The 13,293-nt window shown below is 38.3% G+C and overlaps 1 protein-coding gene across 2 annotated transcripts in view; it reads left to right on the top strand.

Annotated features, from left to right (window-relative positions):
* The window catches only part of POLQ (DNA polymerase theta), a 141,161-nt gene that overhangs the window by 36,202 nt on the left and 91,666 nt on the right, over window positions 1-13,293 (top strand). For both annotated transcript variants that reach the window (XM_030941682.1, XM_010370508.2), the window contains 3 exons: window positions 212-416; window positions 748-890; window positions 11,517-11,710. In XM_030941682.1, coding sequence (XP_030797542.1) covers window positions 212-416; window positions 748-890; window positions 11,517-11,710 — 542 coding nt within the window. The remainder of the gene's footprint in view (window positions 1-211; window positions 417-747; window positions 891-11,516; window positions 11,711-13,293) is intronic.

Raw genomic sequence — 13,293 nt, 5'->3', positions numbered from 1 at the left:
CAGGCGTCCGCCACCACGCCTGGCTAATTTTTTGTATTTTTAGTAGAGACAGGATTTCACCATGTTAACCAGGATGGTCTGGATCTCCTGACTTCGTGATCTGCCCGCCTTGGCCTCCCAAAGTGTTGGGATTACAGGCGTGAGCCACTGCTCCCGGTGGCTTGCTTGTTTTATTAAAAAGTTACAGAAATTTTCAAATATCTTCTTTCAGATAATAGTTGGTGGAGTGGCAAGTACATCACAAGATATGCATACTTATGCTGCCTGCACATTTTTGGCTGCAAGTATGAAAGAAGGGAAGCAAGGAATTCAGAAAAATCAAGAGTCTGTTCAGCTTGGAGCAATTGAGGCCTGCGTGATGTGGCTGCTAGAAAATGAATTCATCCAGAGTACAGAAGCCAGTGATGGAACAGAAGGTAAGTGTGACTTCTCAGTTGCAGTTTACTCACTTTTTCATCTTTAGTGAGGGTGTATGACTGCTCAGTAAATGGAAATTGTCTTTTCATGTAGTATAAAAGGAACTTGATATTTTGAGCAGCATATCAACTCATTTTTAGTAAATCAGTATTGTATTTAGCAACTTCAGACCATTATTATAGAGCCTGCTCATACATTTTCATGCACTGGATAAGGTACTATTTGTAAAATTTGTCAGCCGGGAGGGTTAGCTTTGGAATACAGAAAGATAGTATTTTGTTTTATTTTGAGTGTTTGTTCCTCTGTTTCCTCACCCTAACCCTAAACCAGGAAAGGTGTATCATCCAACACATCTTGGTTCGGCTACTCTTTCTTCTTCACTTTCTCCAGCTGATACTTTAGATATTTTTGCTGACCTGCAAAGAGCAATGAAGGGTTTTGTTTTAGAGAATGATCTTCATATTCTCTATCTGGTAAGTTCTGTTTTAATGATTATATTTGTGAAAATAGGGAGAAAAAATAGATACATAATTCTGAACATCAATGATACCCTGACAGAACATCTTGTCTGTTTTCCATCTGTAGGTTAGTACTGGTGAGAATAGAGAAAAGGCAAGAAGAGAATTGTTTTAAAGTAATAATCTAAATGTTCTAGTTACTTTTAAATTTATTTTCTCCAACCTCCTTTCAAAAAATATTTGAGTTGGTTTATAAAACGTATGTATTTTACAATGTATAAAAGAATAGCAAAGGAAAATGGAATATCAGAAAATTAAAGATAAGATCATGATGTAAAACTCAAGCAAAGGTCAGTACACAAATATGCATGCCATTAAGTCATGTCCAATGCTGTTGTCAACTTTGATTCTGGGTTTTCTAGCAACTAAAAGAAAGAGGGAAGCTTGATTAGTGTTAATATTCATAAGATAAAAAACAAACCAAGTTTAGAAAAAACATTGCATTTCCCTGCCTAAGAGAAATTTAGTCCTAAAAGGATACTTTGGAACTTAACATTGTTGATAAAAATCTCTATAATCAATGCCATAAGGAATTTTAAAAGTCTGTTTACATTAGACAGTGCTCTGTGAATATTATTTTGTATAACAAAGATATTAAGAAGAATTGGATAGTGTTGGAGGTCATATTCTCTGGCAAGAACCTGATCAGAAATAATTAATTTTGTCAGTTAAGAGCAGATGCATGCATTTTGATAAGCAAGTGATAGGGGGAGGTGAGTAAAATCGAAAGTCTCATTAGAATGAAGGGGGCTGGTCAGGAAATGTGTTTCAATAAAAAACACTATGTAGTGAACAGAGGAGAAATATCTAGACAGTGCCAATTTTCTTTTCTTAAAAACTCGCATAATGCATGGGTGATAATAGGCTCAAAGGTCTGTGCCCAAGAATGTGGCTGGGAGGAATCTCAAAGGAGGTTTCACTGGTCATCTATCATGGCCTTAAAAATGAGTCTCATTTATTATACAGTGGCTAAGATTGTGGGCTTTAGGGTCAGACTGCCTTAGTTCAACTTTTGGCCTCATCAGTTAGTAATCGTACAACCTTGGGTAAGTACTTAACCTCTCTTAAGATTTCATTTCCTCATTTGTAAAATGGAGATAATAATTCCCACCTCAGGGCTGATAGTCTTTGATGAATGTTTGGTATCTGAATAAATATTTAATAACATTATCTATTATTTCTAGTAAATTCTCCCATAAACATTATGTAAGTCATTTACCAAATTGCCTAACTATTCCTACTCCTGTTCCCTCTCTAAAATATGAAGACTGTTGGCAATGTTATTATGCTGAATGTTTGTGGTTAGTGGTCTTGTGTACTTCTCTTACCATTCGAGTTGCATGCCCTTCAAGAGTTAGTTGTGTTCCCAAACTTGTTCATGTCAGTTTGCTTCTGAGAAAATTAGGCTGAGGCAGAAGGATCACCTGAGGCCAGGAATTTGAGACCAGCATGGGCAACAGAGCAAGAATCTGTTGCTACCAAAAAAAAAAAAAAAAATTAAAGACTAGTTGTGTGTGGTGGTGCATGCTGGTAATTCCAGCTACTTACAAGGCTGAGACAGGAGAATCACTCGAACCCAGGAGTTCTAGGTTATAGTGAGCTATGATCGCACCACCATGCTCCAGCCTTGGTGACAGCAAGAAACCTCTTAAAAACAAACAAAAAAATGTAAGTGAGATAACTGAAAGCTCTGAGAAAAAGTTACAGGAATTTAGACAGGGGAAAAACCAAAAGGACACTGCTCAAAGTTTATTTTGCAATTATCTTTAATTTCTAATTTTTTTTTTTTTTATTAGAGTCTCATTCTGTTGCCCAGGCTGGAGTGCAGTGGCACAGTCTTGGCTCATTGCAACCTCTGCCTCCCAGGTTCAAGCGATTCTTGTGCCTTAGCCTCCTGAGTAGCTGGGACTACAGGTGCATGCCACCACACCTGGCTAATTTTTGTATTTTTAGTAGAGACAGGGTTTTACCTTGTTGGCCAGGCTGGTCTTGAAGTCCTGACCTCAAGTGATCCACCGTCCTTGCCCTCCCAAAGTGCTGGGATTACAGGTGTGAGCCATCGCACCCGGCCAGCAATTATCTTTAATTTCTAACTTCACATTACAGAACAAAAACTGGATTTGTTAAACAATGTGTTGTGGTTATGGTTTAAGAAAGCCATGGTAAATTCTAATCAACTGACTCGTGCTCAAAAGGCCTTGACCCCTAGCTCAAAGCACTGGCAATTAAAATACGTTTATGTTTTAAGTTAGACAAAACATTTAGTGTTTGGATGTACTATTTTATATTTTGAATATATAAAATATTTCTGTGATTCAAAAGTCAGAACTATATAAACAAGAATAGTCAGAGAAGTCTGACTCCTATAACCATCCCTTCCACGCCTTTTCCACCCACCTTTCATAGATGACTGTTTTCATTCATTTTTTGATGTATCTCTTCTCTTTTTTCAGTTTACAAAAATTGTCATACATATTCTTCACCTTTTCTATACAGAGGGTAGCATACTGTATACATTATTCTATACCTTTTTTTTCTTCATAGTGTGTCTTGGAAATCACTTCATATGAACTCATTTTTTATTCTTTTTTATAACTATACTTCTGTTGTGTAGGTGGATGTACTGTTGTTCAGTCTATCAGTTCCGTATTGATGGACATTTGGATTGTTTTCAGTATTTTGTTGTGGCAAATTATGCTGCAGTAAATAATGTGGTACACACAGTGTTTAGTTTTTTGGAGGTGTATCTTTAGGAAAGACTCCCAGAAGTGCAATTGCTGGGTAAGATGTAAAACCATAAGTGATTTTGGTTTTGCAAAGTTGATCTCTGTAGAGTTTGTATCATTTTCCTGTTTTTCCAGTGATAATGAGAGTAGTTGTTTTTTCACGGCCTCGCAAGTAGTGAGAATATTGTTAAGCTTTTGTAATTTTGAGTGTAGTTTTAGTTTACATTTTTTTTACATTATGAGTAAATTTGAACATTTTCCCCCATTTATATAAAATGTCCAGAATGGCAGTCTATAGAAACAAAAAGTACATTTAGTGCCTTAGTAGTTACCCAGGGCTGGGGCAGTGTGAGGAGTTTGGATGAAAATGGGAAGTGATTGCTAATGGGAGGATTCCTCACCTCCCTCCCCAGTGAATTGTCCATGTCTTTTGCTCATTGTTCTGTTGTGTGTGGTGTTTGTTTGTTTTTTGTTTTGTTTTTAGTTTTAAAGGTTTTTTATATATTAGGGAGATTGGTGCTTTGTGGTATAAGTCGAAGGATTTTCCTCTTGGTTTTTCACTTGTCTTTTGACTTTGCTTATCCTATGTTTTATATAGCATTTTTTAAAAAATGCAGTTGAATTTATGAACTTTTGAATTAGTGAGAACTTTTTTTTGCTCTGAGATCATTAAGGAATTCACCCACATTTTCTTCAAGTAATTGTATAGTTGTGGTCCCCCTATTTCTTTTTTTTTCGGGATGGAGTTTTGCTCTTGTTGCCCAGGCTGGAGTGCAAGGTGCAATCTTGGCTCACCGCAACCTCCGCCTCCTGGGTTCAAGCGATTCTCTTGCCTCAGCCTCCTGAGTAGGTGGGATTACAGGCATGTGCCATCATGCCTGGCTAATTTTGTATTTTTTTTTTTTAGTAGAGATGGGGTTTCTCCATGTTGGTCAGGTTGGTCTTGAACTTCCAACCTCAGGTGATCCACCTGCCTCGGCCTCCCAAAGTGCTGGGATTAGAGGTGTGAGCCACTGTGCCTGGCCTCCCCCTATTTTGAGCTCTGCTTCATTTGGAGTGTATTCTAGTATATGGTTCTTCAGTTTCATGTTTTTTTCATAATGGCTATCTGTAATCTCAGCATCATTTATTAAAAAATTAGTTTACATAATGACTCAAGATGGCAACTTTTATCTTCTGTATTTCCATTTGTATTTGGGTACATTTCTAATTCCATTTGTCATTGTGTATATTTCTGTTTCACTTCCTGGTCTGACAAAATACCAGTTTGACTGATTTTTGTGCCAGTGCCTCTGTTCTAAGTAAAAACTTTCTGGTAGGGCAAGTTTCCCTTCATTGCTCTGCTTTTTCAGTGTTCATAGCTATTCTTTTTGGCTTACTGTATTAGTCCATTCTCACACTGCTGTAAAGAACTTATGGAGACTGGATAATTTATAAAGAAAAGAAGTTTAATTGGCTCATCATTCTGCAGGCTGTACAGGAAGCACTGTGGCTTCTACTTCTGGGGAAGCCTCAGAAAGCTTCCAATCATGGCAGAAAGTGAAGGGGAAACAGGCACATCTTATATGGCCAGAGCAAGAGAAAGAGAGTGAGAGAGAGGTGGGAGGTGCCACTCACTTTTTAACAACCAGATCTCACAAGAACTCACTGTTGCAATGACAGCACCAAGGGGGATGGTGTTAAACCATAAGAAACGGTCTTCATGATCCAATCACCTGCCACCAGGCCCCATCTCCAGCATTGAAGATTACATTTCAACATCAAATTCGGTGGGGACACATATCTAAACTATATAAATCCACCCTTGGGCCCCTAAATCTCATGACCTTCTCATATTCCAAGATACAACCATCCCTTCCCAACAGTCCCCCAAAGTCTTAACTCATTGCATCATTAACTCGAAAGTCCAAAGTCTCATCTGAAAGAAGGCTAGTGCTTTTCACCCATGAGGCCATGAAATAAAAAAGCTAAGTTAGTTACTCCCAAGATGCAATGGGGGTATAGGCATTGGATAAATACTTCCATTCCAAAAAGAGTATCTGACTTGGTTAGGTTGTATAATCCTTTTTATGTTGCTGGATTTGGTTTGCTGGTATTTTATTTGGTTTGCTAGTATTTTCGTCATAAGATACATTGACCTGTAGTTCTCTTTTCTTGTGATGTCTTTGTGTGGTTTTGGAGTAATATTAACTGCACAGTATGAGTTAGGATATATTTCTTCCTCTTCTGTTTTTTTTTTTCTTTTTTTTTGAAGAATTTGTTAAAGATTGCTGTTAATTGTTATTTAAATGTTTGGTGAATTTCACCAGTCAAGCCACCTGGGCCTGTGATTTACTTTGGAGTAAATGTTTTGATGATGAATTTAATCTTTTTACTTGTTATAACTATTCAAAGTTTCTATTTTTTCTTCAATCAGTTTTGGTAGTTTGTGTGTTTCCAGAAAATAGTCCACATAGATTATCTAATCTGTTGGCATTTAGTTGTTCATAGTGTTCCCTTCTAATCCTTTTTATTTATGTAAGGATAATGGGGGTGGTTCCTCTTTCATTCCTGATTTTAGTAATTTGAATCTTCCTGCATCATTTCTTCATCAGTCCAGCTAAATAGTTTTCAATTTTGTTTTCTTTTCTTTCTCTCTCTCTTTTCTTTTCCCCTTTCCCTTTCCCTTTCCCTTTCCTTTCCTTTCCTCTTTCTTTTTCTTTCCTTCTTTCTTTCTTTTCTTTCTTTCAGCGGATCATCTGAGGTCAGGAGTTTGAGACCAGCCTGACCAACATGGTGAAACCCTGTCTGTACTAAAAATACAAAATTACAAAATACAAAATTAGCTGGGTGTGGTGGCACTCGCCTGCAATCCCAGCTACTTGGGAGGCTGAGGCAGAAGAATCACTTGAACCCAGGAAGCAGAGGTTGCAGTGAGCCAAGATCGCGCCATTGCACTCCAGCCTGGGTGACAGAGTGAGACTATCTGAAAAAAGTTATTTTCTGTACTGAACTTACGGTTTCTTTTGTCATTATTCCCTAAATAATACAGTTTATCAGCTATTTACATAGTATTTATGTGGTGTTAGGTATTATAATTACTCTAGATGATTACTCTGTATATAGCAGGATGTGTCTAGTTTATATATAGACACTATCATTTTATATCAGAGACTTGAGCATCCATGGATTTTGTTATCTGCAGGAGGTCCTGGAACCAATCCCCCACAGATAACAAGAGACAACTATACATTTTGCTATGGTTTGGTGGAGTTCTATAGATGTCTCTTAGGTCTAATTGACTTAGAGTGTTGTTTTAGTCTTCTATTTCCTTTTGATTTTCTTAGTAGTTCTATTCATTGTTGAAAGTCGGGTATTGAAGTTTTCAGCTACAGTCGGTATTCTCAGAGAATTTGTTCCCCTATACCTCTTTTACGGCTCTTTTTTGAATGAAGGGAATATTTTTTAGTATAGTCATTTCGCTTAAGGACAGTGATACATTCTGAGAATTGCATCTTTAGGAAATTTTGTTCTTGTGTGAATATTACAGAGTGTACTTACACAAATTTAGATGGTATGGCCTGCTGTACACCTAGGATATATGGTATCGCCTAACTGCTGCTAGGCTACAAACTTGTTTAGCATGTTACTCTACTGAATACTGTAGGCAGTTGTAATACAATGGTAAGTATTTGTGTATCTAGACATTTCTAAACATAGAAAAGGTAATGCAACACGTTAGACGTTTTGATGACTGTGATATCACTAGGCAATATTAATTTTTCAGCTCCATTATAATCTAATGGGACTACTGTCATATATGCAGTTTGTCATTGACCAAAATGTCATTATGCAGCACAAAATTGTATCACATTTTAATTTTGTACATTTTTCTCTATATTTTTTGCCCTCTTTTTTTCTTTTTTTTTTTTTTAGTGGTTACTCAAGGGATTATCAGGTACAGCTTAAAATTTATACTAACTTAATTGCAGTGAGATAAAGAAGTATTCTTAAATAACTCTGTTTTGATTCCTTTTTTTGTGCCATTGTTGTACTTATTGCATCATTATGTGTTGCAAACCTAACTATGTTTTTATACTTAGTATCTTATGTAATTTGATGTTTTTAGAGAAGCTGAGAGAAGAAGGGAGAGCAAATATACATTTACAGAATTTGCTTCATTAACGCTCTTATTTATGATTGTGTTTTTTTCTTCATTTATTTCTTTGGATTTGGGACACCATCTCTTGTCATTGCCTTAGTTCAGTGCCAGCTTTGCTTTCACCTGCCTCCTGTAGGCTGATACTGTCAAATATATTGTGATTTTTATATGTTATAGGCCCAACAATACAATTATATGCATATTGGCAGGGCGTGATGGCTCATGCCTGTAATCTCAGCACTTTGGTAGGCTGAGGCGGGTGGACCACTTGAGGTCAGGAGTTCAAGACCAGCCTGGCTATCATGGTGAAGCCCCATCTTTACTAAAAATACAAAAATGAGCTGGGTGTGGTGGTGCATATCTATAAGTCTAGCTACTCAGGAGGCTGAGGCACGAGAATCACTTGAACCCGGGAGGTAGAGGTTGCAGTGAGCTGAGATTGTGCCACTGCACTCCAGCCTGGGCAATAGAGTGAGACCGTGTCTCAAACAAACAAACCCAATACAGTACAATTATATGCATATTGTTTTATAAGTTGCCTTTTAAATCAGTCAGAAGAAAAGAGAAATATGTAATGATACTGTTTTTATAGGTACCCACATAATTTCCTTTGTTGATGCTCTTTTGATTTTTTTGTTTGGAATTGAAATACGGTTTTGGGTGAGTTTCTTTCAACCTGAAGAGCTTTCTTTAGTATTTCTTTGTTTCTTCTTCTTTTTTTTTTTTTTGGAAACAGAGTCTCATTCTGTTGCCCAGGCTGGAGTGCAGTGGTGCAGTCTCTGCTCACTGCAACCTCTGCCTCCCAGGTTCAAGCAATTCTCATGCCTCAGTCTCCTGAGTCCCTGGGATCACAGGCATGTGCCACCACTTCTGGCTAATTTTTTTTTGTATTTTTAGTAGAGACAGGGTTTTACCATGTTGACCAGGCTAGTCTCGAACTCCTGACCTCGAGTGATCCAACCCCCACCCCCCTGCCCACCCAGCCTCCCCAAATTCTGGGATTACAGGCGTGAGCCGCTGCGCCTGGCTAGAATTTCTTATAAAATGGATTTGCTAGTAAAATTTTCTCAGGTTTTGTTTATCTGGGAATGTTTCTGTTATGTTTTTATTTTTGAAAAATAACTCTCCTTTATATAAGATTCTTAGTTGAGGCTGGGCATGGTAGCTCATGCCTGTAATCCCAGCACTTTGGGAGGCTGAGGCAGGTAGATGGCTTAAGGCTAGAAGTTTGAGACCAGCAACACGGTGAAACTCCGTCTTTACCAGAAAAATACAAAAATTAGCCAGGTGTGGTGGTATGCACCTATAGTCTCAGCTACCTGGGAGGCTGAGGTGGGGGGGTGGCTTTAGCCCAGGAGGTAGACGTTGCAGTGACCTGAGATTGTGCCACTGCACTCCAGCCAGAGTGACAGAGCCAGACCCTGTTTCAAAAGAAAAAACAATGTTTAGTTGACAGATTTCTTTTTTCTTTGAGTGGTTTGATATGTCATCTCACTGCATTTTCTGGCCTTCTTGTTTCTGGTGAGAAGTTAGCTGTTAATCTTATCAGGTTTCTCTTATACACGATGACTTGCTGTTTTCAAGATTTTTTTTCTTTAGCTTTAATGTTTTGACTGTGATGCGTCTTTGTGTGGATGTCTTTGCATGTATCCTGCTTGGAGTTCACTGAGTTTCTTAGATATGTAGGTTAATGTTTTCCATCAAATTTGGAATACTTTCAGCCATAAATTCTTCAGATGATTTTCCTTTGCCTTTCTGTCTTCTGGTACTCATTATGCATATGTCGGTACACTTAATGTTTCTCATATTCCTTTAAGGCTCTGTTCATTTTTTCTGTTTTCTCTTCTCCCTCTTTCAGATTGCATAGTCATTATGAATCTATGCATGTTTGCCGATTCTTTCTTATGCCAGCTTGGATATCTTGTTGATCTCTCTAGTAAATTATCCATTTTAGGTCCAGGTTCAGTGGCTCACGCCTTTAATCCTAGCACTTTGGAAGGCCAAGGCCAAGGCAGGAGCGTATTTGAGTTTAAGAGTTCAAGACCAACCTGGGCAACATAGTAAACCCCATTTTAGTTATTGCACTTTTTTTTTTTTTTTTTTTTGGAGACAGGTTTTTGCCCAGACAAGAGTACAGTGGCACAGTTACGGCTCACTGCAGCCTTGACCTTCTGGGCTCAAGCAGTCTTCCCACCTCAGCCTCCCAAGTAGCTGGGACCAGAGGCATATGCCATCATCCCTGGCTAATTTTTGTATTTTTTTGTAGAGACAGTGTTTCACCATGTTGCTCATGCTGGTCTCGAACTCCTGAGCTCAAGTGGTCCTCTCCTTTCAGCCTCCCAAAGTGCTGGGTTTATAGGCACGAGCCACTGTGCCTGGCCAGTTATTGTACTTTTAACTCCAGAATTTTCATTTGGTTCTTTTAAAAATTATTTTCTCTTTATTGTATTCTCTACTTAATGAGACATTGACATCGTGCCTTTTACTTCAAGCATGCCTTTTTTTTTTTTTTTTTTTTTTAAACCATGTTTATAATGTTTGCTTTGAAGTCTTATTTCAGTAGCTGGAGCCTCTCAAAGGTATTTCTTTTTATTTCTTTTGCCTGCTTTTCCTCCTGTGTTTGAGATGCACGTTCCTATTTCTTATGTTTCATAATTTTTGTTGAATCTTGACATTTTGGGTATATATCAACTCTGAATATTGATTCTTCCCTTCTCTCCTCTATGTTATTGATTCTTTCTTGAAAATTAGTCAGAATGCTTAAGATTCTAACTACAGTTAGAATATTGATATTAGAAGTGTCTATGATTAAAAACTTAGGTTCTGGCCAGGTGCAGTGGCTGACGCCTGTAATCCCAGCATTTGGAGAGTCTGAGGCAGGAGAATTGCTTGAGGCCGGGAGTCAGAGACCAACCTGGGCAACAGGATAAAACCCAGTTTCACCAAAAAAATTAGAAAATTAGGCAGATGTGGTGGCACTCACCTTATAGACCCAGTTACTTGGGAGGCTGAGGTGGGAGGATTGCTTGAGCACAGGAGGTTGAAGCTGCAGTGAACTGTATCCCAGCCTGGATGATAGAACAAGACCTTGTCTTAAAAAAAAAAAAAAAAAAAAAAAGACTTGGGTTCTATAAAATCCAGTTTGTATGCTTAATGATCTCTTCCCATTTGTCCTGGCAGTGCATTGTTTGTGAATAAATGATGTTTCCATATGAATGAAGTATTATCGCAGTTAGACATTTTTGTAAATCTTGAGGCCTTTGTCTTTTTATTTTAAGTAATTTTATTTTATTGTAATTTTTTGAAATGGAATCTTGCTCTGTTGCCCAGGCTGGAGTGCGGTAGCACAGTCATAACTTACCGTAGCCTCAAACTCCTGGGCTCAAGCGATCCTCCTGCCTGGGCCTCCTAAAACGTTGGGATTACAGGCATGAACCACCACAGCCGGCCATTTTATTTATCTTACTTTATTTCATTTTTTTTGGAGACAGAGTCTCACCTGGTCAGTTGAGCTAGAGTGCAGTGGCGCAGTCATAGCTCACTGCAGCCTCAAACTTTTGGGTTCCAGTGATCTTTCCATCTCAGCCTTTGGAGTAGCTGGGACTATAGGCGCATACCATCATGCCTGGTTTTTGTCTTTAATATGAAGGTTGTGTATGATGGTTTTTTGTAATGTAATAGTTTTAGTTAATGAATAATACTTCTTCCTTTTAGGTTACACCTATGTTCGAGGATTGGACTACTATTGATTGGTATCGATTTTTCTGTTTATGGGAGAAGTTGCCAACTTCAATGAAAAGGGTGGCAGAGCTAGTGGGAGTTGAAGAGGGGTTCTTGGCCCGCTGTGTGAAAGGAAAAGTAGTAACCAGAACTGAGAGACAGCATCGACAAATGGCCATCCATAAAAGGTAAACGTCAAGGTCTCTGGGCTTTCCAGTATTTAACACCGTGTCTTGCATGTAGTAGATACCCAGTTTATTGTAGTCACTTTCATTGTCAATAAAATCAAAATTTTGGCAGAGTATAAGATTTTTCAGTTTTTTTTTTTTTTTTCATTTTCTTTTTTTTTTTTGAGATGGAGTTTTGCTCTTGTTGCCCAGGCTGGAGTGCAATGGCACGATCTCGGCTCACCACAACCTCCGCCTCCCGAGTTCAAGCGATTCTCCTGCCTGAGCCTGCAGAGAAACTGGGATTACAGGCATATGCCACCATGCCTGGCTAGTTTTGTGTTTTTAATAGAGACGGGGTTTCTCCATGTTTGTCAGGCTAGTCTTAAACTCCTGACCTCAGGTGATCTGCCCGCCTCCGCCTCCCAAAGTGCTGGGATTACAGGTGTGAGCCACCACGCCTGGCAAGTTTTCTGTATTTAATGAATTTATTGGTATTTTAGTTTCTTTCTGCAGTTCATAGTTTAGTAGCCCTTATATATAAAGATCTTATATTTTAAGTATAATATTTAATTACCTCTCTTTTGTAAAGAAGCTGTTGATCAGAAGAACCACCAACTTACTGTGACTTCACCTGGGGTTATGCTTTATAGCATGCTTAGAAGTGATTCACTACCAATAGGGAAGAAGAGCTAATTAAAAGATTCAGGTGGATAAATTGATACAGGCTGTTAGCTTCTTTGAAATATAATGAAATTGGCTGGGTACAGTGGCTCACACCTGTAATCCCAGCACTTTGGGAGGCCAAAGTGGGTGGATCACTTGAGGTCAGGAGTTCGAGACCAGCCTAGCCAATGTGGTAAAACCCTGTCTCTACTAAAAATACAAAAATTAGCCATTTGTGGTGGTGTGTACCTGTAATCCCAGCTACTTGGGAGGCTGAGGTGGGGGAATTGCTTGAACCTGGGAGATGGAGGTTGCAGTGAGCTAAGATTGTGTCACAACACTCCAGCCTGGGCAACAGAGTGAGATTCCATCTCAAAAAAAAAAAGAGAGAAATATAATGAAATGATTTTTCTTAAAAAGCAGTCTTTAGTATATTATTTATAATATGGTTAAGTATAAATTTTGTAAGGATTTATATACTTGGATTACTTTTGCTACTGTTGCCTTTCAAATCAAAATTGGATGCTATATTTATATTGTCATTTTATTGGAGTAATGATTTACATGTAACTGTATATCAAGTTATGTTTTAAGTTTTTGTGTCATCACATTTCTTGAACCAAGCTCATTTCTTGATAGCAGCAATATTGAATATGGGCAACTTTTTGTTATACACACATTAGTTCTTTACTATAGTACTAATGCATGTCAAAACTTGCTTTGCAAGCATTGATCTCAATCTTTGTCCAGTAACCCTATTTTCTTTCTTTCTTTTTTTTTTTTTTTTTTTTAAGATGGAGTCTCACTCTGTTGCCCAGGCTGGAGTGCAGTGGCACAATCTCGGCTCACTGCAACTTCCGCCTCCCGGATTCAAGCAATTCTCCTGCCTCAGCCTCCCGAATAGCTGGGACTACAGGCATGTGCCACCATGCCCAGCT

This window comes from Rhinopithecus roxellana, chromosome 1, assembly GCF_007565055.1.
Source record: "Rhinopithecus roxellana isolate Shanxi Qingling chromosome 1, ASM756505v1, whole genome shotgun sequence".
Lineage (NCBI taxonomy): Eukaryota > Metazoa > Chordata > Mammalia > Primates > Cercopithecidae > Rhinopithecus > Rhinopithecus roxellana.
The sequence above is the reverse complement of the archived record's forward strand: the minus strand, read 5'-3'. Positions and strand labels throughout refer to the sequence as shown.